Source organism: Solanum pennellii, chromosome 2 (genome assembly GCF_001406875.1).
Source record: "Solanum pennellii chromosome 2, SPENNV200".
Lineage (NCBI taxonomy): Eukaryota > Viridiplantae > Streptophyta > Magnoliopsida > Solanales > Solanaceae > Solanum > Solanum pennellii.
The window spans coordinates 46372084-46398727 of record NC_028638.1 but is presented as its reverse complement, the minus strand read 5'-3'; the positions used below and the strand labels follow the sequence as shown (position 1 = coordinate 46398727).

At 33.5% G+C, this 26644-nt stretch overlaps 1 protein-coding gene across 4 annotated transcripts; it reads left to right on the top strand.

Moving 5' to 3' along the window:
* Positions 1-838: 838 nt before the first annotated feature.
* On the top strand, positions 839-26644 carry LOC107011710 (transcriptional corepressor LEUNIG). 4 transcript variants are annotated; one of them, XM_015211314.2, is made up of 18 exons: positions 2943-3099; positions 3345-3435; positions 12817-12914; positions 13228-13340; positions 13433-13701; positions 14151-14199; positions 14284-14386; positions 21284-21333; positions 21436-21660; positions 22428-22565; positions 22707-22748; positions 22972-23038; positions 23648-23757; positions 23858-24004; positions 24570-24725; positions 25241-25357; positions 25461-25658; positions 26190-26644. In XM_015211314.2, exons 3-18 carry the CDS (start codon positions 12842-12844, stop codon positions 26337-26339), a joined length of 2007 nt encoding a protein of 668 aa, XP_015066800.1. In that variant the 5' UTR covers positions 2943-3099; positions 3345-3435; positions 12817-12841; the 3' UTR covers positions 26340-26644. The 4 variants fall into 4 exon arrangements, 3 of the variants coding, with proteins under 3 accessions (XP_015066801.1, XP_015066800.1, XP_027770590.1); XM_027914789.1 differs by lacking the exons at positions 2943-3099; positions 3345-3435; positions 12817-12914; ... (9 more) ...; positions 23648-23757; positions 23858-24004 and adding an exon at positions 24028-24494; XR_001455919.2 differs by lacking the exons at positions 12817-12914; positions 13228-13340; positions 13433-13701; ... (11 more) ...; positions 25461-25658; positions 26190-26644 and adding exons at positions 839-993; positions 1083-1240 and having other exon boundaries at positions 2836-3099; positions 3345-3388.

The window sequence follows — 26644 nt, the reverse complement described above, 5'->3', positions numbered from 1 at the left end:
TTTGTTGAAAATTTAACTCATTTCATATCTTTGCTTGGCCTCGCATCAAGCAAAACGCCTAGTCTCACGCTTGTGCCTTTAAAAATACTGAACTTTTTGCTAACCTAAATTGTCAGAAACATCTGGTACTTACACATACGAGGCATTTAAACCAAATATTAAACGTTTAGCCTCTTTCTAATGCAAAATAAATTTCTAAAAAATAAAAGAAACATATATAAATCCCACTAGTTTAGGAGCTAGTTACTTATATACATTCTAATCTGTAACATTATATATCTTATCGGATTTTGGTGCCTCAAGATACGTATAGTCAAATTTAGATGTTATTTGTTCTAGATATATTGTATCCAAGTGGATTCATATATATATCTGGAATACGTAGCAAATCTCGTGCGTCACTCTCCTATGTATCTAGTATCCCAGATACGTGTAAATTACTCTGGATACATATAAGAACACGTATCTAATGTGATTTGCATGTATCTGTAATACTATGAATCTCGCTCGCCTCCCTTCCCAATCTCGCTCGTCTTTCTCCTTATTTTTGTGTATCTAGTAGTAAATATACATGCATGTAGTGTTAGATATGCAGAGAACTCTTAATTAGCAGTAAGATACATAATATTTTAAAAGTATAAGTAATAATAGTATATATAGTAGTAAAGTGTATTTAATATTTTTAAAAGATAATCCTAGCTAAAACAAGTAAAAACTCAAATCTCACTTGTCAAAGTTTTGAAACCTCGACACCCTTATGTTGGGCCAAAGTTAATTTGGGCCGAGGTGTGACTGATCCAATTTACTGGGTATTTCCCTCACGATTCCCAAATCTTCCTCATTATTTTATTTTATTCCTGTTTTTGGAGCACTCAAATCTCGATCAGATCCCATCACTCACAAATCACAAATATGGAGTCGAAAGAATCAAACAGAGAAGAGTTATCATCAGCAAAAGCAGTTCTTGTTGGAGCTTTGGCTCCAGGAGTCAACGTCTGTAAATTTCCTCCTTTGCAATATGCGTTCACTTTAAAATTTGTTGATTCAAGTAGTTGACTTTTTTGTTTTTTTTTCGGATTCAGGCTCCTACTTGGAACACACTAAAGATGGCATTTTTGATGCTTGTTGTGTGTCTTGCTGTTATGTTGGGGTTGGCTTTTTCTTCAAGTGACTTCTCTCTGACTCTCCATGTTGCGTTCCTCTTTTTAATAACTGGAACCCTCTTTATACTTCTTAGTAGGTATGTTGCGGCTTTTATCATTTGATTTAACTTGTATTACTTCTTTTGCTTACATGTTAATGTATTATGTACTTCAAAACTGTTAACTAAGCTTGTAATTTGATTTCTGTATTTTAGATAAATAAGTAAAGAATCCTTTCTTTTCCAGGTGTGTTTCACGTAGTACCCGCAGTTAGTGATGAACTATAGAATTCCAGGACCATATGAATAACCAGTTAATGCATTTGTTGAATTATTTCTTGGGAAAGGGAAGTTGATCTCTAGGAAAAAGAAGGGTTTTTGTAGACTTATTAGCACTAGTGGATGAATGATCCGCCTTAAGGTGTTTCATCCCCGTGTGTATCATATTCTTCTACAAGATGCAGGGAGAGAAGTATTCCATTTTCCTGGAGAGGTGAACTGGAAAATTTAAGAGTACGGTAGACGAACTAAATATTAATTGGCTGACATGGTCTTGTTGCGAGTTGGCAGTTCATCAGATTGTTTGTTAATGCATGTCGGACCTTCTTGTTGCCTAGCACAGTAGAAAAAAGTTTAGACTGGAAAAATAAAATCTCACTTGATATTCTTTTGGAGAAACTTTAATACTGTTATTGTTATTAACAATTTTGAAATCTCAGAGTCCGTTGAGTATGATCAATCCCTTGATTAATGGTTAGAATGGATTTACTTTGTTGAGATATTGAAATTTGAACCTGAATTTAGCTTGTTGATTATGGCGTAAAAAAGCATTCTGATTGTTGTGAATGAAAGTAAAGGACAAACCTCTAAATTATAGATTGAATACTTGTTTGACTTTCAGCTCTTAGTTTACGATTCTGGGTTAGTAGCTGATCAAGTAGCTTTGTTTACATTCTTCCATCATGTAGTTTGTTGAGTCCAAATTATTTCATGCTCTCACAACTCGTTAAAGAGAATAGTTGTGAAGCTTGTGCCAGCCTTACAATCTTTTTGCATGCCAGTGTGAGCAATCTGAAATGATGATTAAATGGTATTTAGCTTCATCCAGTTCTGGAACTAATTCTGGCCCCTCAAGGCTTTGTCTAGTGGTAAGAGTGCAACATGTGACGTTTGAGTTAGACTTAGAGTCTTAGACGCACATCATGAGTGCAAACCCTACAACAGAAAAGAGCTTGGTATTTAAGTTGAGAAGGGTAGGGGTAGGAGCAGCCATCATCTATTGAGTTTTGAACCGTGCGCCATCATCACAAACATAACTTGTTCTGAAGATTGATTAGAATACAACATTACCTTTATCAAAAAAAGTTATGGAACACATTTGGTCATAATGTTTAACATTATGTTATGGTTTTGCATATGAATCTGCTTTCAACTTTTCATGGTAGTTTTACGTTACAAAAGCCGCTTCCTCTCTCTTTTCCTCATGTTTCCCATTGGCGCTGAGTGGCAGACTGGCTTTTGTCTACACTCTACAGTCTGTGGAACTGCTACTTATTGAATATAACATCTAGCTTTTGCATTGTTAGTCAATTTAAGTTTCACTTAATCCTATGAACTATTATATTCTTCAATTACATTACAATAGTTGAATTTAATGCATAGATCTAATGCATATTTATGTTTGTCCCTTTTAGGTTTTTAGCAGAGACTGGGTTTGTTTCCGTTGAACATCAAATGGAGGAAATAGGCTTGGCACCCAGAGATGAAGATACAAGCAAGAAGATCAGTTGAAGCTTATAAAATCAGATTTGTCATTACATGATGATTTTCCATTAAGATTACATTTTGCGCGTGACAATCATGATGAGTGAAAGCTCAAGCTTGAGCTATATGTCTTGTCAGAAAAGCAAAAGAAGGGGTGCCGTAGATCCTGTGCTCAATCTTTGCCATCCTTCAAGGTCTTGTAAAACAGCTCTTTCAATGTTCCTTCGGTTCTTTGTCCTTCGACTTCCCTTTTTTCTTCTTAATGAAGCAGAAACACGAACAGCAGGGAAGCTGCAACAAGAATTTCATTTTTCTCTTGTTTAGTCTTTCACAAATGTTACTGAAAATCGTTATGTATATATAGGGGAGCTTCATGCCCTTGATCTGTATTTATCTATTTATTTATTTGTCCTGTGATTCTATTACCTATTCCCTACAGATATGAAGATGCCTTTCTTGGGAGCCATAAGCTAACCAAGTTGATGTATGCCTGAGGGAAAGGGGTTCCTTTTGCTTTCCTTTCTTTGAAGGTAAGACTTCTTAATGCTAACCTAACTTTATTCTTAAACAATGCAAAAAGCTCCATTTCCCATCTAACGAAAAAGGAAAAGAGAAAAGGAAGGTCACATTAGTGAATGCAAATGTATCTTTTGGTTTTTATGTTGCCAGAAAGTTTTTGGCCTCTACAATATTGACGTACATTGTTACCTTCCTCATTAATTGGGCCTCCTGTGTGAGCTATATGAGAAAATCTTTTTCTGAAAGCCACTTTAAGGACTGCTGTTTAACTATAACCACTATCTGTGATGTATTTAAATTTAGTCACACTTCTCTTACTGCAACTATCAACCAGTCACTGCTGCCTGCTGGTGGTGTCTTTATCTCAGAAGTTCGAGAATGGACTCAAAAGAAATCTCGTCTTATGATTCTTCTAACGACTGCATATTCAAATTTGATCATGTTGCTAAAAAAAAAGAAATATAACTTTCTTGTAAGCAGAAGTTTGTTTGTGGAAAGGAATATTAAAAACTAAAGTATACAGAGTAGTAAGCAGCGAGAACTAGTATCAAACCGGATTAAATTGTCTATCCAAGTATACATTACATAAGTATGCACCCCATTTGAACAGACTGTCCGCCTCTGTTGCACATATAAATAACCAATCCAGGGAAGCCGTTACTAGAATAAGAAGATGTCCAACACAATTGAGAAAAACAGTTGAATTTCACATTTTGAACTTCATGATACTGACCTGAACATGTTTGGGACTTTTAAGTACTTTGCAAATTTTGGGTATGTCTTAAACAATAGCCCTAAAGTGGTTACTAATGCAGTTAGCCCAGCTCTTCTTTTTTTTTTCTTCCGAATTCAACCATCCGGCATCCCCATTGCAAATTTTGGGTATGCCGTTACTATGATTTTTTTTAATTTTAGAAAACATGCGCTCTACCAAAAAAGTAAATAAGAATGAGTTTGACTCGAACTTATAAAATATTATCTATATTCAGGCAAATAATGTGTTAAGTCTTTACAAAATAAACTTTCAGATTAGAAATATCAAATATACTATCCAAATCATATATGTGTTGGGAAAAATGGAAAAAACAAATAAATATAATAAAATAAGCATGCTGCATGATGGATGTTTTTTAGTTTCCAGTTAGTAAATTGACCATTTCACTGAGACGGACTAGGAAGTAAACACTTTGAGTAATTACTACTTCTTTTTGTAAGAAAGAAACACAGTACATACTAGTTTTTGGTTTCTAGTGAAGCTACGTCTCATGTTTACTAAGCAATTGATATATGCTAAGTTACATATTTATTCAGATAACTTGAGAGTCCATTGATACAAAGACTGTTTTAGAATCAATATTTTTTCCAGATTTACCTATTTATTTAATTTTTTTAAAAAGGTTTTTCTAAGGTGATGACTTATCTTATTAACTTCATTTGATTTTATTTTACGGCGAAGTTTTACAATCAGTATAGTTGTATGAAGATGATTAAGATTAGAGGTGGAATCCTTAACAGAAGTAAAAAATTGAAGTCATTTCTGGACATCTGTCTAAAGTTTTTGGTGGACAAGAGTTATCACACACTTTTACTTATGGGAGGATGCAGGTGGTGGAATAGCCAAGGGATATGCAAGTTAGTCCTGTTGAATATTTTTGATAGACATAATCGGTTGCTCATAACTTGACTCTTAGAACCCGCTTTGATCTTACAATTCTTACCCTCAATATTTCTTGCACTCGCTCTTTTTTTCTTGCTTGCTTTCTTGTTGATTGTTTCAGCAACACTGTTTACTTCAACAATTGCTCTTGTTTTGAGCACACATACTTTATTTTAGCTTACATACACCACAAATCTAGCTTAGGATATTTGCTATTTCATTCTAGAATGTTCCTCCAACTACTTAATTCCAGAACTAGCATTTCTAGAATATCTCTAGACTATTCAATGTAGAATACTCATTCTAGAGATCTTCCTTCATTTCTTTACAACTCTTTTTCTTTGTCGTGTCTTAGATATTAACTAGGTAATTTGCCCGTGTTTTGCCTGGTCATAAATAATAATTGCATTGAACTTGCAAAGATAATTTTTTTTTGTAATATCCATTAATTAAAAATAATACAAAAATAGGTTTTAAAAAAAATATTAACAATATTCCAACATGAATTTGATTATTTGTTATTATCACAAAACTCAAGAACTTCTAATGAATGAATTATTCATGAAATAATAAATCATTGGTTCTTTAATCAACATTAAAAGGGAAATAAAAAAGAAAATAAGAATATATATACAAAAGCGTTTCGTAATTAAAAGAAACATTTAAGTTGCATAGACTATACAATTGTGATATGTGTCTTAGGAGAAAATTCAAAAATTTGTGAGCATATTCAATAAACAAATTATGCTTCAACATGAAAGCAATTGTAACTTTTGGGCTTGTATAATGAATTTCGTTAATTGAAAAGTGAGAAATTTCGTATCTATGTAAAAATAAATAATATGTAAGCTTATATATAGTACTTTTAAGTTATAGAATTTAATATAGAATATCAAAACATGAATTCTTGGAACTGAGTACAATAATTATTTTCTGCACATTGAATATATATACGATATGTGTATATGTTCAATATAACATAAGATAATAACTTTGCAGAAACATAAACAATAACTTTGCAGAAACATAAACAACAGAGTTTAAAACATGTACTCAAAAACAATAATTAATATCATAAGCATAAATTAATGAATGTAAAAAAACATGCCAGCGTATGTAAAAATATAATGAAGTAGATAGGAAAAAATCGAGTTCACTTAATGCACAATGTCCCCTTAAAACTATTCTCCTCCAATACGAAGGGTTTAATGAATTACATCCTCTCAGGATTGAAACGATTTTATTGACCAACTTATTGATACAAAAATTGTGGTGTTAGTAAGTCACTCAACATGAGCAAAGTACACGAATGTTTAATTTTGTGGAAGTAGAAGAAAAAGATCAGAATTTTTGGTTCTAAAATGAGAGACAAAACAATGTTGTTAGTAAGACACTCAACAGGAGCATAGTGGACGAATCTTTAATTTTGCGAAAGTAGAAGAAGAAGATCATAATTTTTGTTGTTTTAAAATGAGAGGAAATCCCACTATTTATAGAAAACAAAGGGTAGTGTGAACAAATCTTTATTGTGCCTTATCAGAAAGGTTACAACTATTTGAAAAAGTTACAACCCTTCGGAATGTTCATAACCTTTCATAAAAGTCGCAACTTTTCATAAAGTCGCAACTCTTTATTAAAGTCCCAACTTTTGACAAAAGACACAACTGTTGATAAAAGTCGCAACTCTTCATTAAAGTCACAACTTTTGATAAAAGTCGCAATTCTTCATTAGAGTCGCAATTATTAGGCGGGCCTAGGGTTCTCTTTTATATAAATATATGATTAACTTGGTGATTAATTCTTAACAAGTCTTGCACCATCATCACCCGAAAAAGAGTTATCTTAGAGGTCGAAAATATCAGTATTTAATAAAAAAGGATATTCAATATTTAATGAATTTTTTTGAAATATAAAATACTCATACCAAAATACTTAATTACATATGAAATCCATACATTACGTTATTATATAGATAATAATTAATTAATTTGAATATAAACTAACAAAAGACCTAAAATCATTTAGACAAAAGTTTCTGACCTTTACTTTACTCATAAATATAAACACCCCTTGTAGGATATATCTTTTGACACACCTAACTTTAAGTTACTAATATTTAAATTAGAAAAAAAGAATATCGTTCATTAATCTTTATTTTTTAAAAAATATGTTGCTCATTTATATTTTGACTCTAGCTTACCATTATTGAAGTCTAGGATAGTTGATGGTCCTTCCACCAAAATATTCTGTTAAAAATTGCGTAGATAGGATAGACTTACTACTTATGTCTAAGTGAATACATGTATGACTGAAGTTGATGAAAATCTTGGGTTATTGTAATTTGACAAGGCCATTCTGACAACTATTACCATTAGAAACCCATGAAGTTTAGTAGGCAATTCAATAACTTGATGAAAAAAGGTACCTAGTGAACAATAATTTCATTTCTTACCTAGGTATATCATCATATCAATTCTTTTTTGTTGCATTTTTCTTCGTAATAAAAGTTACATAATCTTAATGCCTTGAGATTTATTAAAATATTTTACATTTTCTGGCAAAAGGGTACTTGCCACCTCCCATAAACATGTACCAGGTAATTCTATTAACCAAGGTTAAAATAGATGAGAAGAAATTACATAGTGTTATTTTGATGGGAATTGGATTTGAGACTTCACGGTGCTCAATTCCCTTCATTGACCATTAGGCTAAATTGTTGATGCTTTTTCTTAGATTAAGTGTTTGTTTGACTTTGATGCTAAAAACTGTTTACAAGTATCAATATATCTATTATTGTTATGAAACTATATAAACAAGAAGAATAATGAATTAGGAAGAAGAGAAAAGACTTCTTATTCATCTTAAATTATATTCAAGATTCATGAATCTTATGTACGCCGAAGGAAAATCCATTTATTTATAGGAAAAACCTAATTTGGTCTTCAAATAGGATTTCTAACCATATCCTAAAAGGACTCCACATAATAGATATTTAGTATAATACAAATATGTTTATAATACTCCCCTTGAATGTCAGTAGATTATGTGCTTCGTTAAAACCTTACTAGATAAAACCCAGTGGAAGAAAAATCTAGTGAAGGAAAAAAAGTACACATGCAATAATACGCATCATGGATGCCTCATTAAAAATCGTACAAGAAAACCCAATGGGACAAAACCTTGTGAGGAAAAAAGAGTATATCACGTATTACCTCCTCTTAATGAGAACATCAATCCAGAGACTTGAATCTTCGTATTTCAAGCTTGTGCACCATCTTCTTGAAAGTTGTAGTTGGTAGAGACTTGGTGAATAAATCAACTAATAGTATTACTTGAACAAACGTGTTGCATGTTGATATCACCATTCTTGGGAGCTCAGGTGTGTAGAAAGTTTTGATAAAGTATGCTTCCTTCTATCTCCTTTTAAAGATCATACCTTTTAGATCAAAGATTTCTACAAGTTTCTTACTTCAATTTTTTTAAGCAAATAATCTATTGCCTTTTGAAAGCTCTTCAAGATATTCAATTTTAGTCATCAATTTGCATAACAATACTTGTATATACTTTATGCATCTTGAATTTATTTAATCCTCTTGAGGATTATAAACAAGTTTTCCAAAAAATTGTAAAAGCTTTAAATTTTGAGCCCAACGAATATTTTCATATCAATTTTTGTCAAGTGACAACATTTAATATTAAACGCATGACATTTTCTAGTGCCTAGATTGCAAGTAAAATAAGCTTTACGCTTACCAAGATGCATCATTCCACAGATGCATCATTCCACTTTTTCACTTGATAATTATTTCTACACCAGCATGCTTTAATAGATGTAGAATTTATATCATCATAATCTTTTACAATATTCCGCTGTTGTATCAAAGATATCTTTAACGATATATCATTTTGTATCAATTACAATACGGCATTAACTTATTGAGATCTCATCACTTCATTATTTTTAGGTAGCTACCCCTCTCATGAGGTTTCATAAAGTGTTATGTCGTAGGCTCTTCAAGTGCACATTGTCTCCTTATTGTGATCATTTTGATTCTTTGATCCTCCCCTTTTTTCAAGGATTATTTTATTTAGAATTGATTAGTCTATCATGCTTCATGGATGTCGTAGACTCTATCCTTAAGAGACACAATATGTGTATTTACAACATTTCTGTTGTATCTAATCACCCCCTTATGTTAGACAAACTAACATATATTTCAATCTTTTGGAAACCTAACTTGGTCCTCAAATAAGATTCCTAACCATATCCTAAAAGGACTCCACATAATAGACATTCAGTATAATATAAATATGTTTATAATAATTATAATTTTTTTAATCAATTTTTTTTATCAAATTAAATAAACATTTTCAAATTTTCAATCAATATTATACATATATAAAATAAAATAAATTAAATATTGATGTTATATTAACACAACCATCTAAATATAATAAAAAAATATAAGGTAAAATAAATTTAAAAACTGTTCTACAAATTAAATCACTACATCCATAAAATTCACCACAAAAACATATAATGTCCTAATTTTTTTCTTTTTTCTAATTCTACAAAATAGCATAAAATAATAAATAACATACAAAATATAAGATATAAAATAATAATATATCAACATATTATAAAAAATAAAAATAAGTTTTTAAATGATAATATGCTAATTTATTAATGATATATTAGTGAATATCTCATCGATGTTTGGTCTTGAAAAAAAACAATTTTCTGCTTGTGTTTTTTTTAGAAGCAAATTTTTTAGCTTCATCCCAACAATTGAAAAATTGCTTTTGCTTCCATTTGAAAATAGTTTTTCTAATTTGCTAAACACCTTAATTTTTCTTAAACATACTGTTTTTTTCCTAAAATAAGTGTTTTTGGCCTTCCAACAGCAGTGCCAAGCAGGCTCCCTAAGTAGCAGAATTTAAACTAAAAAGATTTTTGACCTTTGAAAATAGTTATAGCAACAATTAAACCAATATATGGTAAGTTATAGCAATAATCAAATCTAAATCTAAATTAGATCACATAATCTCAAGTATCTCAAATTTAGTCAATACCCTTATAGTTTTTTAATTGATTGGTAATTCCTTTTTCTTTCCTTTTAAAATAATTAGTTTTAGGGAGAAAGGGCAAATATATTTGTTAAAAAGGTTATACATATATACTCTCGTCGTTTAACAAATGGTGCAATTTTATCCCTTTTATTAATAGATCTATAGTTACTTGGACTATAACAAAAATAGCTTTTCGCGGCAACAAATATGCACATTAATAGAGAATGCTAAAGTCTTTATCGACATTGAAAACAATGTCCCTGTAACCTTTAGTGACATTTACAAAGTGTGTTAATTGTCTCTAGAGAAACATATTTAGCGGCAACTAAGCTATTGTCATTAGCTTATAGCGCTAAAGATTATTTTTGGTGTAGTGCTAGTTGTTTAATTCCAAAGAATGTCACGTGGCTTTAAAAAAATTATTTCACCTATTTTCTTTACCTCTCCAAACTCAACCCAACTAAAAAAAACTCAATCCCTCTGTTATGCAGTCATCACCATATAGTCGTGATGATGATCTAGTTTAGTCGAACAAGCGTCCTAGGTCTCAAGTCATCGGATTGATGATTGAATAGAAGAGGAATTGATTTTTTTTTTTTCATTTGTGTCATATTTGGAGGGATTAAAAATGGTTGCGATAACTTTTTATAGTCATGCGACATTTTTGGAACTAAAAAACCAGTTTTAGGATTTGGTTTTTAATTCAATAAATATAGGTCTATTAACGATAAGGTAAATATGTTTCATTTGTTAAAAGACAAGGTATATATAGATCACTTTTTTAACGAAAGACTCCATTTCAAAAAGTTAAGGGGTATATTTGTCCCTTTTTTTCCTTTTTCTTATAATAAATAGGCTGGTAATCTGAATAAGATGGTAAATACTTCCATACAAAATTAAACCACTGATAATGTAATCATCTTTTATACTGTTAATTTTTAGTCCTAAATAATTTAAAAGATGGGGGTTGTTTCTTGTTGAGAATTTATGAGCTTTAAGCATCTTAAATGGAATTCAATGTAGAAATTGCTTAGAAACAGAAATGGCATTTTCAGAAATTAATGAATAGTTGTCCAATTGTGAGAAAAATTATGGGATTACACTAGGTATATATTATTGTTTTTGTCCAATTGTGAAAAAGTCCTATGTTGCTCAGACTCTTCAAAAATGTCAATGGATGTGTGGCGGATTCTCCAAGCATAATGTATTTGTGTAGGATCCAACATGGTTGCTGGATCGAAAGTGAAGAATCCGCGCCACTTAGAAAAAGTCTATTAAACTAGCTCAAATTTAAGAAGGTTCACTAAATTTAACCGTCACCTTTTATGGTTCGAAGCTTTGGAGGTTAACTGTTGTAGTAAAGCCTGTTGTCTGTTTGTCACCTAAAAAACTCTCACTTATACAAACAATTAATTTCATTTGCCTCTTTTGATTCCTTCTTAGAATTGGCTTGTGTTTTGACTTTGCTTCTTGTATTCATTCACACCTTATTTTAAGTTTCTTTCTTTCTTCATTTGTTGTTACTTAAAAAAAGGTAAAATATCCTAGGATAAAAAATCTCAAGGTACTTTACCTCAACTTTCAATGACAAAGTGAAAAGGAACAAAACTCAACAGAAATATTTTGTTCTTTTCTTTGAAAAAATAGAATAAACAATGCATAAGAACTTATTACTATAACAATAACATACCTAGTGAAATGCGTATGAATTTATAAAGAACAAAAATTCTATGATAAAGAAAATGTTTAACAAAGAAAATGTGGAACTTATTTACTCATTAAAGCGTAATTATAAGAAGTAAATCATAAATTTTTATCTTTATACATATTGGTGCATTCATTAAGAGATACTATAATTTCGATAAAATAGAAATAAAATTCAGTGATTATATGGGTTGGTTATCAACAAAATTAGTTTCTACCTCACACCCGCAACCCCCCCACCCCTCCACCCTGGAGACAACATTACAAAAGATAGAGTTTTTACACCAAAAATAACAAAAAGAAAGAAAAAAGGGTAATAAGTTTAAAAATAAAAAAAGTTAAAGGGTTAAATTAAAATGAGAGAAATAAAATGAAAATATATTTTGAATCCAATTAACAAAATATATTTTCAAAAAATTAATAATTTATTATTAAATATTAAAAATTAAAATACCAAAAAGAAAATATTTTCTTTCTTATTTTCTCTAACTTTTGCATGGTATGTCACTTACCAAGTTACTACACTTTCATACATTTTGTTTTTTATTGCCACAATCTCATTCTCTAAATTCAACTCTCTCTCTTTCTCTCTCTCTCTCTCTCTGCGTTCTTCTTTGTGTAATCTAAGTGAATTTTGATTCTTGAGACTCTTTCTTCATTTTTCCAATCTTTCTTGCCCAATTTTTCTATCCCTTTTTTTTTGTGATTAATTAAGGCTTTGCTTTTGATGATCATGGCCAGTTTAGAGGCTCAACGCTCGTAAGTTTATGTGTTAGGTCACTAGTTAATTTATAGTAAAATCTACTGTCCTCAGTTTCTTTTTATACTTACATTTTTAATGATTGATACTCTCGATAACCTTTACCTGTCTACTTTTCTTTGATTTGGTTGAATGTGATTTTTTCCTTTTGTTTGACTGTTCTTAATCATGGTTTTCCCTTTTTTGTTTGTGTTTTTTTAGGCTTGAACTTGCCATTCTCGATTATATGTCTAAAAGAGGTTTCCATCGGACTGGTGAGGCATTCTCCAACGAAATTCGTGCTAATCAAAATCTTGTCGGTAAGTAACTGATTTCAATGAATTTTATTCTTTTAATCAGATGCTCAAAACAGATCTATAATGAATTAAGATACGTGTTTTAATAATGGCTTGTTGTTTACCTGAAAGAATTGTTGCTACATATGACCATATGGTGGATTGTCAAACTGTTGTTTTTGATAATTGTGTAAATACGTTGTAATTACATAATGTGTGATGTTTTTATTGTATTAATTGTCCTCCACTATCTTAAAGAGAGAGATGTGTTGATGGAGTTGGAGTGATTTGATATCAAGCTTGGTGTAATGTTTTCTGATTTTGTGGTTCGTTTCAGCTATAAATTCTCCTCATGAAGCATTTCTGCAAGCGTGGTGGAGTAAATTTTATGAAGCATACAGTTCTAGGTTTCCTGACTTTCCTGTCTTCGATGTTGAATCCTTTGATAAGGTGTTACCTGTGGACCTTTTCTATGCTCTGTTCGTTCATCTTTAACTGGTATGAAATAATTGCTAACTAAATGTTTGATTTTAAATTCTCAGGTCGCACAAAGTGTGGACAATGTTGTGGGTGATGACTGTCCTTCAAATCAATCATATGCTTCTGATCTTACAGGTGCAAACATATCTGCTACGATGCCAGAATCCAGCAGTCCTGATCTTATGGACCCTAGCCTTTCAGCTTTATTGTCATCTTTTGATGCCAGTTATCTGTCACTGGATTTATCTCCTCCAAGAGACATGACATCAGGCTTACACTTACCCGAGATGAGTGAAATAGGTGACATGCTTCCATTGGCAAGCAATGCTGGGTAAATAGCATGTTATGTTTATTGTTAAACTGTTTATTTTTGCCTCATTTTAATACAATGTCTGCCTAGTTACTTCGACGAGGATAAAGGTTGAGCCTTTAACGCGATGTGGTTTTTGTTTTCCTTAATTGATGTGATATCATTGCCTTAAGCTTCTAAGGCAACAATAGAATATTGACCAAAATCACGATCTTATTTTGTCTGTGTCATGCTATTAATTATGACCTTATGATATGTGAAATGTGAAGAGTTTCTTGCAAAACTTGGCTATTAAGGGATGCTCGTTAGTCTAATAAGTAGAACCAATTGTTTGGCCTGTAATATGAGATAGATTTTTTACATTATCTTGATAGTCCAAATATTTTTTGTATATGGAACCATTTCTTTGTTTATGTAGTTTCCTTATCAGAATCTTCACATTTTCTGTGTTGTATGTCCATATCCTTCAGCTATCAAATGCAGCAAATGCCAACTGTTCCCGCAGAGTGGAATGCGAGAGTACGTTTACATTTCCCCGTACATTTTCAAGATTTATAAAAAAAAATCAGTTGAAAATAATTGACTAGTTTTTATTCTTTCCAGGTTGACATACTTGGTGCAAACTGGGGAGGACCTATGCGAACGGAACCACATCTTCATGCTGCTACAAGCGCTTTGCCTGATTTACCTGAACTTTCTGATGCAGGTTTGTTTGTAGTTTAGCTTTAATGTTTTGCATTTAGTTGGTATAATTTTTGTCTTTTGCATTGATAATGTTGATTGTTTGAACACTATGATAATATGCAAAATCTTTTAGTATAAAACAATCCATTAGAAGGATAAATGTGCATATATTGAAGAAGTCTGTCTCACCTTTTAATGTGTAGCAAATTAAGAGATGCATATGTAATCAGATTAAAAATCTTTCAATTATTTCTGATATATTGAAAATGTCAATTAGGTTTTGCTAATCTACTTATTAGCTATCAGTCCCTCCTGTACAAATTAAACACTCCTCTGTTTTAGTAGGAAACTAATAACAGATACTCTGCTGCTCTTGCTATCAGGCTCTTCAACCAACTGCTTCTGAATGCATCAAACTCTCCATCCAAATAAAGATGTTGATATTTTGAGAAATTTGCTACTTTGTTAGTTACTATAATTAGGAAAGGATGTCGTGCGAAGAGAGAGTGACCTATTATCCTTGAAAAGGATGAAGAGACATAATCTGTTACTTCTTGATATACTGAGTGAGCCTTATATGCTCGTGTAATTCCAGCTTTATCCATGAGTACCCCCTGAGTGTATTGTGTTGAATAACTTCTGATACGAACATTTCAAAAGGTATTAAAGGAGTACTCGATGATGGTGATTGTTTTCCCCCAAATTATTAAATGCTTGTTGCTATTTTGTGAATCAAATTGGAGAGTTGGGAGAAAAAGCTCTTCTTTTAATAAGGAGGAGAAGAATCTCTTCAAGAAGTTGTTATTGCTTTAGCTATTGGTAGAAAAAGGACGCAATGCTATTGCAGTGCACAGGTCAAAACGTACCGTGACCATTTAGATGTTTTGTCTATCTAGCCTTTACCCATAAAGTAATGGTACATTGTTGGATTCACATGAGGAGCATGAAGCTTAATTAAGTTTGAGGCTATAGTTACATCTAGAATGAAAGAATGGTGCATGATTGAAGCTATAGTGCTGATGTTCTTTTATTCTGACAATTTAATTTATCCTTGTTGTGTCATACAATAAATTAAATTGAACTCTTGATGTATTCTTAATAGATTATGAAGGTAAATCCAAATAGGGATGTAGAAGAGTCACAAGTTGTGATATATATCAGGTAACGAATATTCTATTAGAAGGTTAGTAATATTGCTTGATACAAAAGATGAAGCTGATGAAGTGCATGGCCAGTCTCTTAGTTAAAGTTCTATAGGCTAAGATTCCTCACAGTCGTATTAGGATGGATAATTGACCATTATGGCTTGAAGTAACCTTTAACAGATGGGATAGATTTATTTGGGTAAGTGATTTATCTTAGATCTTTTTGGATTTGCTGTGTGATGGACCAGGATGCATATCATTGAGGAAGTTTCTGTGATTCAAGATTTAGTTGATTGGGAAAACTGGAATAATGATTTTTCAAGGGATGGGGAATACCTTGTTGGCCTGTTGGATATCTTAAGGTGGATATGAAGGAAACTTATAAATGGCTGGTAAAAGGGAAATAGATCACATTTCAGTTCCCCTGGGATTCCATAAAACTTACCAGTCTTCCCTATTTTAAGCTCAGAAAACACAGGTCAAACTACATACAGAAGTTTTTACAGAAATACCTGCTCTATTGTCACTTCACTGCCTGTCAGTCAGTGGTAAAGAACCAGCAAGACCTTATCAGCAAAGAGAAAGGGGTAGGATCCACCTAAATGAGAAGCTTGACCTTCTAAGGGTCCTTCCCATTGTCTCATGATATCTCATAGAGGAGGAGCAAGAATGGTTTAAGAGCTGCCAAAGACTTCCCAACTCTTCTTTTTATAACGGTGGTGTCCGGGCCAGCTTGTGCGCACCTCAATTAATTCCACGGTGTCCCTGCTACCTCACAAGATTTCTCAACTTGGGACCTGACTTTTATGTTGTTAAGCTAGAAAGGATCCAAAAGGAAACTCCTGTCACAATATCCGTCCATACCTTGTCATGTAGCTGATCTCTCTTCCAAACAAGCTCAGATAATGAAGCTCAGCTTGAAGCCATCGTAAAGTGTCTAAAAGTTGTTGTCCCTAACCTTGATCAAGTACTACAAATTCTGAAGTATTTTCCAGTCAACTTAAGTTATTTCAAAGTTTACTCGTCTGCTAGTGGTCAGTAATCATTTAATCAAGGTCCTTCTGATTTCACCAAGGTCAAATTAGAAGCTCTAAGTATGTCTACGACTTTACTAGTTGTCAGTATGGAGAAATTCTCAGACATCCCATGAGGAATTCTGTCTTCCCCTTTTAAATTTTTGTAAGAGTGAAAAATTAATGTAATACATACTAAAGCAGAAACCTTTTATATTTTTCTCTTACACAAGTCTTAAATAAATATGCTCAGCCAATAAAGGCTTAAATGTTATTCTGTATCGTAAAGGTAATTGTGTCTTCTCCTACAAATTTTGTAAGGACCATAATTTTGAATCAATAAAGATATAATGGATTCAAAGTGGCGTTATTTGTGATAAGCTTGACCAAGATCATATTTTCAAGAAAATGGTCATAAAACAAACTGATACATCGCGCCCTTGTGATATTCATTTGGGTGACTTGTGACACCAATTTTGTTCACAAATCTCCATATCATGCTCTTTAGCATGAATCACATTATGGGCAATTTGAATGGTTAGATGCAGCACAAGGTGTCCTCCTCAACATGTCAACTCCTTGCTCATAACTAAGAGATACTGAACATCGGTAGTCACTGCATAGCTTCATAGGATTTTCTCATTCATCTTAAAAGATTGTTGATCTTACCATCAATCTACAACACTAGTTCTAATCAAAAGGGCCTACTTTCTACTTAAGTTTGTTCCAAATGACCTTGAACTTGTTGCCTTACATGTATAGTAAGTTTCTTGTTCTTTTAAAATTGCAGTTTACAACGCTTCATATTGTTTTTAAAGTGATATGGCGTTCCATCTACTTCTTATCATTTTAAAGTGTTTTTTCTTTTAACCTTCCTCAAGTAGTTTTAATGTGGTAATTACTCAAGTATCTTTGTTTTACTAACCACACTATTTACTTTCGAACAAAATCATGCAGTTGCATCAACTTTGTTGAGAATATAATTAAGCAGATAAAACTATGCTCTTTATGAAAACTTAAGCTTTTAGATGAGATAGTCACACACTTCAACATGACATCGAAGCCTATGACCGTCCTAGCCGCAACCTATCGTCATGAAGAATTTTCACGTGCTTGACCAAAAAAAAAGAATTAGACCCACACATGAGGGGGAGTGTTGAGAATATAATTAAGTAAATGAAAGTATGCTGTCTCAAAAATAAAATAAAATAAAATGAAAGTATGCTCTCTCAAACCGCTTATGTTTGTAGATGAGATGGTATGCACGTCAATATGTTTGAATGTGCGTATAAAACTTTTCTCTTTATCCTAGGAATCCTAACTTGGAATGCAACTCATGGAAGCGATAGTGTGGCTTGGAATAGTTTTTTTTTTTGTGTGTGTGTTGGGGGGGGGGGGGGGGATGGGGTTTTCTGGAGGAGAGAAAGTTTGTAGGACGGAGCGTTTTATATCATATACTAATCTTGGAGTATAGAATAGAAGGTTTCCCTCTTCAAACTTGTGCGTGTTTGGAATATTTTGAGGTTAGAGCTGACAAAGAAGTATATTCCTACAACTAGTCCTTACTTGTAAAAGAGTTTATAATGAGAATCAACTGAAGCATATATGAACAAAGTCATTTTTAGTGAGACAAAGGAGTTATGGTTTAGGTTAGCTCTCATTCGAAGAAATTAGAAACAACAATTAGTAAAAGACTAATTGTCTTCTTTAATTTACTTTTAATAGAAATCGAAGATATCAAGTTAGGAATTAATCTAACCTCTTGTATAATCGTTCTTATATGGTTGGAAGATAAATCCATAGTTACCACAAACAAAGGTGTAAAGAAGGAAAACCTCTCAAATAATATTAATCGTGTCTAATAAAGATAACAAATCACCCCTATAGATAAGACAAACTCACAAACATATCTCAAATAGCATGAGATTCAAATCCTACTTTTATGGAAATAATAATTAGGAAACTTTAAACTAGGAGAACATGTAAAAAATTAGTTGTCAAGAAAAAGGAAAGAAATGATAAATTTCCACCAAAACTCCCAAGTGACTTCAACACTTTTTGGCATGCAACTTCAGTATCTTTTGGCCTTAAAACATTCTGCACTTTCGGCATGCAAATAAGCTTCTCTTTGGGCTTCTTTTGGAGTCCATGTGGGGCTCTTCTCTTGGGCTCCATGTAGCCCCAATTTTCCCCCTTTTGGACTTAGACTTGGACTTGATTATGAAATCGTGTAGCACTTAACCCACTTTTCATCATCATTCTCGGGCTTCTTTTCCATGATATATACCTTCTTGATCTCTCATTGAAGCCCGTCAACTTTAATGCAAGTAGGCCAACGTGGATGCTATCAATGGTGTTGCTCCAGAATGATCATTTGGTAAGTTGTCACTTAGGACCCGTTTGGCCATAGATTTCCCAAGTGAAATTTTGAAAAAAATTTGACAATTAGTGTTTGTTCATATAATTTGTTATATTTTCGGCAAAAAAAACAAATTCCCTAATAATAGAAAAAATAGTATTTGAGCCAAATCTCATTATTTCATAGCTTTTAAAAAATCAAATTCTACACCAAACTTTTAACTTTTACAACACTATTTATGGTAGTTGTTTGCACTGAATTACATAACTTTTGACGTGAACATCATGAATTTGATGATATGGTTGTTGAAAATGACAAACAATCGGCTCAGGGTAATAAAATCATGTGCTTTGTCTACTTCACAATGTATAGCATGATGTTTGTCGCACTCACTCGAAACTACCACATTACTCCAGTATCATGGACATTACTTGCTATTTGTTGCTATGATTATCCAATTGACTTGTTGTGGAATTCATGGATCTTGTTGTCAACGTTTCTGTCTTGCTGTATAATACAAACCTACAGTTAGTTTTGTAAAAGTGACATGTGAAATATGTTTCCCAAATATTATGGCCAAAAACATGTCATCAAAGATATTATGGTCAAACACATGGTGAAATTTCACCCAAATATGTCAAAAATATTTGGGAGTATGTGGACAAACACTAGCTTAGAATGATATATTGGTGAGTCATGCTACCTTGATATGACTATTACCTGGACTATTTGTGGTGAGAACTTAATCATTTATTCTTTAACTAGCGTAAGCTTATAAATGAGTTTCTTAATTGTGATCACATACTTGGATTATAAACACTAGCCCAATACGACGATCACTAGTACGATTTTCACTATGATTCTTTAAGCTAGTGCTTCCATATCACATGTGCGGCACCTGCTTGCTCAATACGAGACAAGTAAGGATGTTTAACCTCCTCAAAGAAGAGGTGACCTCGGTACATCCTTAAATTGCCATTGTTCGAATTTAGATCAAAGGAAAGGAATGAATATGGAGGATTGATGACTGTCATTTTAGCCTTTAATAGGCCTCACGTAGAGCCAACATTGAAAAAAGATTCTTGAATGGTAGTTCTTTCTATGTGATTCTCTTCCTAACCCAGCCAGGCCACGTAAGCACCACTTCTGGTGGAAATGACATGTGATATAGATTTATAAATGCAACTCGCATGGGTCAAAGGTGGCTCTTGTTAATTAGTTATCAAATAATACTTAGTTATCCAACTAATTAGTTATCAAATAAGTACATATGCCTGTTTATTTAACAATTTTGGTGTGTGTAACCTTAAGGCCTACTCATATCTCGAAATAATTGTTTTGACATAACTCAACTCGCTCAACCTTAAGAGTTATCTTTAGTATTTCACTTATAGCAAACAAAAATCGTTACATATTTATTAAAGATGAAAATAGTTCCTGATTTGATCTAAAGGTATAAATTTATTATACTACATCTATATGTGCATGTGAGTTTTAGTTTGGGCTTGAACTCAAGTTCAAGGTTGTTAATTCACTTGTTACTATATCGACTCGTTCTTGAACTTGTCTACATATATTCGAATTGAGCTCTGCTCCAATTTGAAGCCAGTTTGATATCTGAGCTTGAGTTGGGCTTAACTTTATAATATAGCTCAAGGATGAACAACTGAGCCCGGCTTGATCAAACTACACCTGTAATATCTATAGTTGATTCCCATTCGCTTTGTGATTATGCCAATGGGAGATTACCTTTGTTAAAATCTTTACAACTATGAATATATCTGAGACACTTCCCCATTTTGGTAAAGATCCATGTTGCTGATTGAAGTAAGAAAAGGATGAACATATGACAGCTTAGGTATACGATCCACCAAAGGAAGTATGTGGCAGAAGTATTCAGTAAAGTTCTGAAAATAGAACTTCGATACAATGCACTTCCCCTTTGCATCTTTTTATCTTTTGGTTTTTGACGATGATACTGTATGTGCAATTAATTTCTGTTCACTTGCTGAGCAACATTTAATTATTGTGCATTCTTAGTTCTAGTTAGTTCCAGTTTCATTTTGAAGGTTGATACATTATCAATTGGAAGTTGTCACAGCAAAAGACACTAGGCAAACTAACATGGAAGGATTATGAAATAAACAATCTATCTTCAAAACTTAGATTCAGCAAAGCAAAATAATCAGTGTGATGGGTGCTCTTCATTACATGTCCTCTTCAGAATAATCACCATGAGAAGTGCTTGCAGTGATCATATACAGGAAATTTTAATTCTTCTTAACGATTAATTGTACAATGTGACCAAGTAGCTCGGAATTGAGGCTTAGTCGTTGTTGTTGATATATTGCACAATGTTCCGTCAGATTCCTTTTGATCTTCTTTTTGCATTGTACATGCAGGGAACAACAGATCTCTCCAACAAGCATCTCATCGAGGATGGCCATCTGTTGTGAGTACCCTAAACTTTTGCATCAATAGAAATGTTTAATCCATTATGATGTTTAGGCTCCGTCAACTTTAAGTTAATTCATTCCTTTCATATTCAACCCAGGACGTTGGCTCAGTTCCCCGCGTCATTAGCCATCAAGTTGTGCATCCCAGTGTGATAGTGCCAACTCGAAAGGAACAGTTCCCGATAAGTACATCCTTCGCTCAGAATGTTTTACCAAGCATGGCAGTTCAAACATGGGATAAGCTCAGACTTCCTGCCCCTGCAAGTTCTGGAGATCTTTTTCCTATGCTCACTCTAGCTGACTCAAGTGTAAAAGATGCAGGGGTAAGTTGAATACTGAAGTAACCATCCTGCTCCTAGGGTTGTATCATGATGCTGCAATTATTTTAGCCGTGCAATAGACCATCCATTGGTTTTCAGATTTTTTTGCCTTCGAAATCACAGTGTAAGACCTTGTATATTAAGTTATTAATAGTCAAATAAGGTAACATACCTTAAAAACTCAACTTTAAAAGGAGTAACCTATGTAGCAGAAAGAGAACTGCAATAAAAAAATTCGAAGTTTTTGCATAGTCCAACAATCAACATATTTAGGGCCAAAAATAGGCAATCCCTAAGTTGCTCGGACTCTTTACTTTTGGTGCCGCACCCGTGTCGACCCAACGTGGGTATGGGTGTGGGATCCGTATCCGATTTAGTCAACTGATTTTGGGTACTTTGACCAAAATCAATGGGGAAAGTCTGGACAATTTTAATGATTTCTGTGATCAATACAAAAGCTAAGGTGAAATTGAAGAAAATGGAATACATTTTATATATAAATTTTTATGCGACTCTTTTTCCTTTAATATCCTTCCAGGATTCTCCTCAAAGTTCTCCACATAATATCATATTTTAATTATTTTTAGGCAAATCCCCCACCTGTATCCATCACATGGATGCATATCCCTGAATCTTCAAAATAAAATCATGAAGGATCCAACTTTTAGATACCCACCCGAGTCCGAGAAACTTAGGGTTATCCTACTAAACTGATGTGATTGAGGTTTCTTTCCTGCCTTACTTTTTCTTCTTCTTCTTCTGGTGAACAGATGCTTGGTGAGACAAATCTAAGAATCCCAGAGAATTTACCAGCTGACCAGCAAATAGGAGGAATTATGAGAAGGTTTGGAAAGCAACCTGTAGTGCAGGAGCACAGAAACCAGCTGGGACTGCAGTATCCAAATAAGGTTGGTCTTAGATCATAAAGGCTGTCACAAGTATCTGGCTTATTTGAATGTCTTCAAATTTCTTTTAGCTGTACCAGAATTGAGGAAACATGTCTACGCCCTTATTTGGCTTCTAATTTCTTTACATGCGTTCTGTATCAGAGTGGCACAAAGAGGAAAACTCCATTGAGTTCTCTGGAACCTGTAAGATCATTCTTCTGCATCTACTTCTTATGCCCTTCATGTGCTGGTGATTCTATTTCACTCGTCACTGATAGACATCATCATTTTTGAGGATTGGACCTCCCTTTCTTAGTTTGTTCTTGTCTTTTCACCATTATATTCACTTGGACGCTTGCGTATGAAATGTCTATATGTTCTTCATCTGCTTTTATTCCTGGCTCATTTATATATTCCTGAGTTGTAGGTTGGGAAAGAGAAAACTACTGTCGCTAGTTTTGCTGCGCCTGCACGCACTCAAGCTGAACGGGAAGGTAGGTGACAACAACCTTAATGGTCCCTAAGAAGATTAATATTAAGAAGGTTGCAATTTATATTATTGATGGTTGACAGAAATAGTTAATCCTTAGACAACTGGTGTCCCATTTGTTAGGTTCTATACTCGCCCATCTAGGTTGTGTCTAATCCTAATATGTTGAAGAAATAAATTATCCAAGAGAACCCAATGGTGCAGGTTTATTAGCATTATACCCTGATTCATTCTTCCAGGTGCCAGTAGTGTTTTAGGGACTGTATTGGAAGCTTCATTGCACATATATGATGGTATATGGTTGACCTTTGATATATGATATTGTTCTTTGTGATAAATCTCTTTTCCTAAAAGCAAGTAGTGTTTGTCAGCTTCTCATGGTGACAAATAGATGGTATCGTCTGTCAGCTTCTCTCGTAAAAATTTGCCAGATCTTACATTTGTTCAGTATAACTGTTTTTTAAAATGAAAGAAGACAAGAATGTGATGTCCCACCAAGGTTTTGAGATTAAACACTGTAGCTTCTGACTTTGTCAGGCTCTTACCCTGATGGATAAATTGCTAGTTATCTCATATCGGCACAAAGGATAATTGACTTCATTTTGCTGTGCAGGCAATTCATTGAAAGCGATTAGCAACCTTCACACAAACACTAGCAAGCTCCTATGTTGCCACTTCGATTCAGAAGGAGAGTTGTTGGCTGCTGCTGGACACGACAGGAAGGTTTGTCTAATTAATCTTCAACAGGATTCTAGTTGGTCGAATAGGCGAGCCCTTATCTCAATTTCTCCTGTTAACAAACTTGTACGCAATTTATGCTTAGGTACTGATTTGGAAGTTGGGAACTAACAATGTTTATAGTGGAGAAGGTCATGCTCATCACGTTACAGATGTCCGTTTTGGACCACACTCAACAGTGTTTGCAACATCTTCCTTTGACAGAACTGTGAAGATATGGGATGCAGCCAAGGTACTAGCTCTATTTGTCATTGCAGATCTTTGGTTGAATGACTCTCAGTTACTTTTCTCTTAAGTTGTAACAGCTCACAAGTAGCAGTCAGCAGAGAGTCAAATCACCAGGATATATATTTATCAGTTCTATGATTTCGTTGTTCTTGGTCCACATTATTTCTTCTGATTTTTGTGCTGATATTATCCTGATTCTTTTGCTTGTACTTAAACGTGAACATATATGTTTTCTTAGCTGCTCAGACAATTGTAACGTCACATTTAGGGCCAACATTCTTTCTCTCTGTAGTAAGGATACTCAAAAGATTTATCGCAATTATACCAAATATCAGCATCATCATGTTATGTTATCTATAATACAATTCATTTGAGTCGATATTTGAGGACTTGCTGTTACTAATACATCTTATGAAGTCGTTAGACCTTCAGAACCTTTTGTCTTTTCTTCTGGTTATCAGGATTTCTCACAAACTGACTAACCTCTTGAATTGGTACTTTTTGACCTGTGTCTATTAGTTATTACAACTTTGATACTGTACATATCTCACCATTTTGTCATTATCCAGCCAAGCAACCCTTTCCAAAACCTTGTCGGGCATGTTGAGCACGTAATGTCTACGGATTTTCATCCAACAAAGTTGGGCCTCCTCAGTTCTTGTGATACCAGCAACGACATTAGACTGTGGGATGTCAATAGGGGTGAATGCGACCTCATTTTTAAGGTTGGTGGCTCTAGTTCCTTTCTTTTTTTAAAGATATTTATAAAGAGGTTTCTCTATTTGATAAAAGGCTCCATAATTTGATATTTAACTTCCTTTTATGCTTCCATTTCAATTTGGAGATTACTTAATTACTTGATTCTAAATCATTCTTGAATCTTCTTTTTCATGACTTCCTGCATTTGATTGTGGGAAATGTTTCTCTTTATTTTTTCTTCATTCTGAGAAAATTCAAGGTTTTCAAGACCAGGTTGGTCATCATTGTGATTTAGAAGGCCGAGTTCCGACGGCAAAACACTAAAAAGGGTCTGGGGACAAAGAAGTCCATAGAAATTGTGTGAATACACATACAAATACATAGTTGAGGAAATAAAAGAATTTTCATAATCTTATATGAACCAACATCCATATCACATTCAACAATGCATTGTTCACTGTTCTAAACAAAGTGGGTTACAAAGAACTTGCTATTATCATTCACTGCAAAATTGTTTGATTAGTTCTTGGTACAAATGCAGGGAGGTAGTAGACACGTTAGATTTCAACCTCAACGTGGGGACTTTTTGGCAAGTTCTAGTGGAAATGTTGTAAATATTTTTGATGTCGAAACTAGCAGCATTCAAAAAAAGTTACAAGTAAGATACTCATTCTTGATCATTGATCAAACTTGTTTCAAAATTTCTTATCTGTTGCATTACCATATTTTATCAATGTGGTTTCGTTTCCTTCGATTTATAGGGACATGTCAAAGACATCCGCTCAATCTGCTGGCATGTGAGTGGGAGATACCTGGCATCCGTGAGTGAAGATAGTGCACGGATATGGTCTGTTAGTGATGGGAAGTGTTTATATGAATTGTGCTCTGGTGGCAATAAGTTCCAGTCATGCACTTTTCACCCAGGGCACGTTCAAGTGTTGGTGATTGGTTCCTTTGAGGTATGGTTAATACAATGTGGTCATTTATGCTGAGGTTTTTGAGCTCATAGAATTTAAAAACAACAAACCTAACTTAAGATGCTTGGATATTGAACCATCCTGAAAAAGAAAAACAAAAACAAAGAACTTATCTCTTGGTCAGCCAAATCTAAGAGCTTGGAAAAGAATATTAGGAGGGTAAGAATATGCTAAGTCTGCGATTTTGGGTTCTATTGCCCGTATAATGTCTCAAAATGCTCAGATTGATATGAGGTTTGCTTCTGATTATTTTGCTATATTTTCGTCTCAATAAAGAAAATGATAATTGCATATTTTGATTTCATCTGAACATTTTTGGCTTTCCTACTTGTGTCTGATCATTCCACGGCGCTTGAAACTTCTTCGTTGAGGGAAATTCATGAATATAAGATCTCCTAATGAAGTTATTGGTGTGTCAGATGAAAGCTTACATGTTTGAAGTTTATTCATATGTATAGTCGTTGATTTGCTTTCTCTTTTTCCCTGTCTTATACCTGTTTAATGTTGTTGCAGTTCCTAGAGCTGTGGAATCCTTTCTACCAGAGCAGCACAACTCAATCATATAGTGCACATACTGATATAATTACTTCACTAGCAGGTTCACCTTTGGGTGGAACCATAGCTTCAGTGAGCCATGACCAGTGGATCAAGATATGGACCTGATGCTTCTTTGTGGATCAAGATACAACAGCCACCTTCTTCATTCTCTTATCAAAATTACATCACTATTTGAATAATGAGTTATTCAAAAGGCTGTATCAGACACCAACTTTCGACATTTGTTTCAAACTTTTCTGCTCTATTTTATCATTTGGAAGTTGATACTTTAACTAAATGTATGAATGCAAGGCTGTATCTGTGACTAAACCTCCTTGTTCTTGTTAAGCCACAAAACTTTCATAGATCTTCTGCTACCTTTTGTTATTCATGATTGCTTTTCTCCTGAATGATTAGATTGGTGTCAAGTC